This window comes from Hordeum vulgare, chromosome 7H (assembly GCF_904849725.1).
Source record: "Hordeum vulgare subsp. vulgare chromosome 7H, MorexV3_pseudomolecules_assembly, whole genome shotgun sequence".
In the NCBI taxonomy this organism is placed as follows: Eukaryota; Viridiplantae; Streptophyta; class Magnoliopsida; order Poales; family Poaceae; genus Hordeum; species Hordeum vulgare.
In genome coordinates this window covers 131666827-131673396 of record NC_058524.1, presented here as the reverse complement: position 1 = coordinate 131673396, position 6570 = coordinate 131666827, and the positions used below count along the sequence as shown (strand labels likewise).

The 6570-nt window shown below is 44.0% G+C and overlaps 1 protein-coding gene across 3 annotated transcripts; it reads left to right on the top strand.

Moving 5' to 3' along the window:
• The first annotated feature begins 866 nt into the window (after positions 1–866).
• Positions 867–6570, top strand: LOC123413031 (zinc finger protein CONSTANS-LIKE 9-like). Of its 3 annotated transcripts, none has more exons than XM_045105978.1 (5): positions 867–1147; positions 2787–3468; positions 4575–4769; positions 5244–5530; positions 5735–6570. In XM_045105978.1, the coding sequence occupies exons 2-5, from the start codon at positions 2890–2892 to the stop codon at positions 5859–5861; spliced, it is 1188 nt and encodes a 395-aa protein (XP_044961913.1). In that variant the 5' UTR covers positions 867–1147; positions 2787–2889; the 3' UTR covers positions 5862–6570. The 3 variants fall into 3 exon arrangements, with proteins under 3 accessions (XP_044961913.1, XP_044961912.1, XP_044961914.1); XM_045105977.1 differs by having other exon boundaries at positions 5241–5530; XM_045105979.1 differs by lacking the exon at positions 867–1147 and adding an exon at positions 3807–3886 and having other exon boundaries at positions 3377–3468; positions 5241–5530.

The following is a 6570-nucleotide window of genomic DNA, read 5'->3' as shown; positions in this document are numbered from 1 at the left end:
GCCGATATTTTGAGCCTGTACAGCTAGACCAGCTAGAAAAGACAACGTTCTCTGCATGCAGCGCAGCACAGGGCGGGAAGGAAAGATCTCCGCCCCGCACCGCAATCATAGCAACAGAATAAGTCGACATGGGCCCGTGTCACAGACATACTACCACTGGCCACTGCAGGCTCGAAATATCGAGGTTGACGATGGAAAATATCTGGGAAAATATCTCCGGCGGCGAGGCGACGGAATATCCAAGCCCGCCCCCGGCTCCCGTCCGTCCATCCTAGTACCACTGCCGCGCAAAAGCGCACGCGAAAATCATAAAATACAGCCGCCCGCCCGTCCGTCCGAAAGTCGGAAAGCCCGGCCTTTCAGCTGCTAACCAAAACGGGCCGTCGCTGTCATCCCGGGCCCGCCCGCCAGCGACGCCGCCGCCCCCCCGCGGTGGTGGACCGCGGCCCCCGCGAGTGCGCGGACGAGTGAGAGGGAGAGGCTAGTGGCGGGCGCAGCAGCGGAGCTTTTCGGCCCGAACAAAACAATACCCGCCAAGCCACCCCCCGTGCACACTTCTCCCACCCATGACGGCTCACTGACACGGTGGCCTAACTATCACCAGGCCCGCTTTGTCAGTGACGGAGCGAGTGGACGGGCGGCGCGGCGTGGACCGCACTGGCGGGAACCGGAGCACACGTGGCGCGCCTATCCTGCGCTGGAATGACGAGGGTGCCCTCGTAAAAGCGCAAAAGCGCGGGCCGGGGGGAGAGGGGGGAGATGCCCTTTTCGCTTTCTCCCTGGCCCACCCGGTCCGGGCCCGCCTCATCTCTCCCCCCCTACGCTACCACTTCCTCTTACCGCTACTACTTGTACCGCGGCGCGGCCTCTCTTGCTCTCTTTTGTTGTGCTCCTCTCCTCTTCCTCCTCCTCCTCCTCCTCTGCTGTACATCTCCTCCCTCTTATCCCTCCGCCGTTCCAAATCGTTCTTCGTCCGGCCCCTCCTTTTTTTCTTTTTTCTCTTTTCCTGAGAGAAAGAAGAAAAAAAAAAGTTCCTACGCGGGCTTGGGCCTGCCGGAGCGAGCTTCGGGCCGCTGCCAACCGCCGCCTGGGGGTGTCCCGGCGCCGGCTGGATCTGACGAGCTGCGGTTTGCTTCCTTCCTTCAAGGTGCGCGCCGTGCCTACCTTCTTCTTTAGTCGCTTCTTCGTGTTCCTCTTTGGAGTTGGATTTGGATTTGGGGGACTCCGGTGGCGCGCGAATCTGATGCTTCGGTTCTAGCACCACAGGCTTGTTCGTGGTCGTCGGGTTTTGGATCGAGTTATCACGCTCGGGAAGCTTCGGTACCGCTGGATGGATTTGGTTGTTGTTTCCCACGGCCGCCGTTTTCTTACGCTGATCGCGCGGCTTGCTTTGATCCGGGGTGTTTTACTTTTCTATTGATTCGGTTCGGGTTTTCACGATTGGGCTGGCGACCTCTTCGGTTGATTTAGCTTCGATTATTATGTCGCCGGATGGACCTCCGGATTCTTCCACACCAGCCTTGTCGTCTAGTTCTATTTCGATTCCTGCACTTCTAGATATTACCAGTAGTAGCATCGGTTTTCCTCGGACGTTTTCCTCGAGCCATCCTCCGTTTTTAGCAACAAGCGTAGAATGATTTCTTCTGCAAGCACGTTTTTTTAGATTGATTTTTCTAATGAAAAAAATAACACCATGTTTTCGATTGTAGCTTTTCTTTATGATGAAATAGGCAAAAAGAAAAACGGTCGGTATTTAAATGGACTTTAATAAAATAAATTATATTTTTATTTGCAAAGGAGATGTCAAAAAATCTTATGTATTTTATCTTTATCCGCTAAAGCGTGCTTTGGTGCGCACGAACTGAAAAATAACTTTCGAACTTTCATACGGAGTACTGTATAAAACAACTTTTTGTACCACTTTGTTCGCACGAATAGTCCATTTCGTCCCCCTTTCCTTCTTCTTTTCCATTTCCATTTTCCTTCTGGACTCTGTCTAAATGCAATTTAATACTAGAAATCGACCATTTTAAGGTTCCGCATTAAAAATAAACACTTCCTGATGTTTACTAGTAGTTTCAGCCCAATAAAATCAATATTGTGAGGCCTTTGTTCCCTTCATTTTGTAACTCCTGTTTGATATAATTCCTGCCATTTGCGATGCTTGTTGCAAACCGCATATTGTCCTTAGTTGATCACTTGATTGGTAAAGTTGTGATAGGATACAGTTTATTCAATGGTAAAGTTGTGATGGAATACAGTTTATTCCAATGTAAAGAATGATATGGTTGCAGTACCAATTGACCAGTGGGGAATATATACTTGTAAGCAACCATTGTGAATTGTAGAAAATACCGAGAGCAGAAGATCCCAAGACTAGTGCTCTGTACTTTTGTAGTGGGACTCCTACTTTATATGCTGGTCGGCAAATTGAGGCGGAGTCCACGGTATACGTGCCCATCGAAACCTAAAATCTTCTTAATGTAGATGGCGGCAAGATGTCCCAATTAGGAAGTAGATATATATTATCCATGATTTTATATTATTTTTACCTTGATGCAAGACGTCTATGTGGCGCAGCATGATTGTTGCTGCATGTTTTCAACACTTCTCTTTGTTTGAATTGAAAAGGCAGTTCCTTTGGTCAGCATATAGTAATTGCATCATGTTAGTCTCATGTATGCACCATTAAATCCCTGTGTGCTGGTTTATGATGTTATATCCATTCCATCCTAATGAGTTCTACTAGCACGCATTTTTAATGACTGATTGTCCCTACTACACAGGTTTCTTGCAAATTTGGGTCATCTTGAAAGCTCGTGAAGAAGGGGTTGTTGGTCAAGTAAAAGATATTGGAGCTGGCTTAAAGCGTTGTCCATTAAAACAATCATGGGTGCTCTCTGCGATTACTGTGGGGAGCATAGGTCCATGGTTTACTGCCGATCCGATGCAGCCTCTTTGTGCTTGTCATGCGACCGCAATGTGCATTCAGCTAATGCTCTTTCTCGGCGCCATACAAGAACCCTTCTATGTGACCGGTGTGCTTCACAGCCTGCCATGGTCCGCTGCCTAGAAGAGAACACCTCACTTTGCCAAAATTGTGACTGGAATGGGCATAGTGCTGGATCCTCCGCTGCTGGACACAAAAGACAGAATATAAACTGCTATTCGGGGTGCCCATCATCTGCAGAGCTTTCAAGAATGTGGTCATTCATTTTGGATATTCCTAATGTAGCTCCTGAGCTGAATTGTGAGCAAGTAATAAGCATGATGAGCATCAGTGACAGTGCTGTCAGTAATGGAGACAATGCTCAAGGGGACAACAGTTTGGTAGATATGGCTTGTGCAACACTTGATGAAGAAGACAAGCAAAAGTCTGTGATCGGCTCATCTTCCGAAGCTGGTCTGAACCTTCTTCCACCTACTAATGATCAGACAGCTGTATCTGTGGATTCGACGACACCTAAGGTGCACTACATATCCTTCCGCGCGTAGAACTATTAATAAACTTATGCTGTTGCATATACTACTATGGTACTATGCCATGGTTTTAAGATAGCCAGCAGATTTCCTCCCTACAGTTGTTAAGTCTTTCACTTGCACTACATGTCATGATTTTATTTCATTTTGTGCATGCATGTTGCACTTGAATATATTTTTGTTACTTACTACAAAAATTTAGTGCAACTTAGTAAAAAAAATACCACTACTGGAATTTTTTCCAAAAATAAACACTGCCTACAATATGCTAGCATTGGTGGGGTTACAAATGAATCTTGATTCTTGCCATGTCATGGGTCATTCAGGACATATTTAGAAAAATGAACACTACTTGCTACTGATGGCATAACAAGGTTACATGGCATCCCACCAGTGGAGTGATAAGGTAATATTCATTTTCCAAAACAAATTAGGGTGAGTTTCTTTTAGAACATCTTTTTTAAAATCTTTATTTTGGGGAACAAATTAGGATGCACTTTGGTTGGTAATTAGCATATGTAAGTGAATATTAACACAAGCCAGATGATAGGAAGCTGTGCATATCACACAAACTAATGTTGTGTTTAATTGGAATGAGATAGTACCTTTGTTTCTAAATATAAGATGTTTTGGTAGTTGAATTGAACTGCCAAAATGTCTTACATTTAGGAACAGAGGGTGTACTTGCCAAATTTATGACTATTGGTTGTATACTTCCACCTATGGGGTAAATAGGTAACCATGTATTGTAAGCTATTGCCCGTTCAGTATGAGTAATGAATCGTCTACATGTAAGTTAGCATACCGTAAGCATCTCCTTAGTGAGTTCTTAAGTTGGGAAATTGTACATTGTCTGTCCCTTCTTTGCCTTTGTTTTGGTAGCAAGAATGAATATGAGAATTTGCAGATGTGTACAGATAAAAGACTGAACACGAGTTTCCCTCATTTGCATTTGATATTATCTCATATATTTCTTTCTCCATGGACTGGCATATGCAACATCTGTAGGTTTCTTCTCTTTAAGTTCTTACCCTGCTCTGTGCTTCTTCAGATATTAATTTTTACTAATGTGTGCTTATGGTTTCCTTGTGCAGTATACGCCAGACAAGCATATGTTCAGCAAGGATAGCATATATGAAGATTTCTCTATGGATGATATTGATCTGAGTTACGAAAACTATGAAGAACTATTTGGTAACTCTCATATTCAGACTGAGGAACTCTTTGATGATGCTGGCATTGACAGTTACTTTGAAATTAAGGAAGTGACTGCTGTGAATTCTGATGAGGTTTGTAGCTTGTTCCCGCTAGCCATTTATTTAGTTAGAGAAGATGTTTTATAGGTGTTCGCATTCATGTGGCGATGTTCTCATAACGGGAGTTATCTTTGTTTGAACAATCACCTTGCTCTAATGTCAATTTAGTATTCCTCCCATGCAGGCATACTTAAGAATTAACATATACAGTGCAATTTCATGTTTTCTTTGCCAAAATTCAGTTTAAAAAACTTAATGTGTAATTGATTCATATGGTTTACCTTTTGAATTACAATCATTGTTGAGAAAAGCATCAATAATGTGTAATTGATTGTTATGGTTTCCTTTTTGAATTACAATCATTGTTGGGAAAAGCATCAACTGTCACTTTTGAATTACAATCATTGTTGAGAAAAGCATCACCTGTCACTTTTTACTCTGTCATATTGCAATGCTTTTTCTTTCTTTGTTTTTTTGGCTGACCTCAAGATTACTTGGTTACAGCAGCCCAAGCCAAAGCAGCCGGCTGCTAGCAATGCATTATCTGCTGACTCAGGGATGTCAAATCCAGCAGTAAAAGAAGATGATTCCAGTCTTTGTATCCCTGCGAGGCAAGCTATTTCCTATTCTGGCTTCACTGGTGAGAGCATTCCTGAAGAATACCAGGATTGTGGTGTATCACCAATGCTCCTTATGGGCGAGCCTCCTTGGCTTCCTCCTGGCCCTGATGGGTCATTTGCCGGAATTAGAGACAATGCTATCACACGGTACAAGGAGAAGAAGAAAAGAAGAAAGTAAGTGTCTTTATTATAAACTTCCCGTGCCTTCTTATTTGTGGAAGGCGTTGCATGTTTACTTGTAACGATGTGGTAGCTTTTAATCATACAACAAAAATATTTTGTAACTAGTATGTTTTGTGACAAGCTTTTGTAGCTCTATCTCCTATTTTCCTTGATATCTAGCTGACTATTCTTCATCTGTTGTGGCCCTTTTGATAGGTTTGACCACAAGATCAGATATGAATCTCGCAAGGCTAGGGCGGATGTGAGGAAGAGAGTTAAGGGCCGGTTTGTTAAGGCCGGCGAAGCGTATGACTATGATCCGCTCGACACAAGGAGCTACTGAATGCAGAAAACCACTGTGCTTAGATTAGCAATCCTAAACCAGTGCCTATTGCAGCTGGGGTAAATCGATAAATCAGATGCTGAAGCAATCATGGCATACCCACCTCTGGAAAGGAAAGAATGGAAAGCAACCAGCGAGACCAAAAGATTTGAAAGTTGTGCAAGTTTTCGACGCTGTTCCTCCTGTTTCTTCTGTACAGCGGATGGAATACGCGTCTTCTGTTGCTTTTGGGGGAGCGACGCGTCTTCTGTTGCTTTTGGGGGAGCGACACGAGTCGCTCTCCAGTTTTGGTGAATGAAGACAAGACAACTAGATGGACTTCCAGCGTTTCTCTCTTTCTTGCTTGTACTGACTATGTGGCATCCACCTACCCTTGCTGTGGTGTTTTCGGCGGTATGCTTCCAGATTGTGCTCTCTTAGACAAAAGATGGCTGTAGTTGTGAAGTACCCTGCTGTGTTATATTTTTATGTGAATTCTACTGCAATCCGGAGTTTTGTTTGCAATATGCATGTGTAAATACCAGATCGGAAATAAGCCGGTGGTTGTAAAGTTTGTTCTTTCAAGCTGGTGGTGGTGATGGTGCCCATGTAAACTCGCCACCAATTTTCTGTGCTCACCCTGCCCAAATAAGCAGACATTCAGACCTACTCAATGCTACTGTTTGTACTTGAGCATATATATGCTCTGATATGTCATTTTTTGGTGATC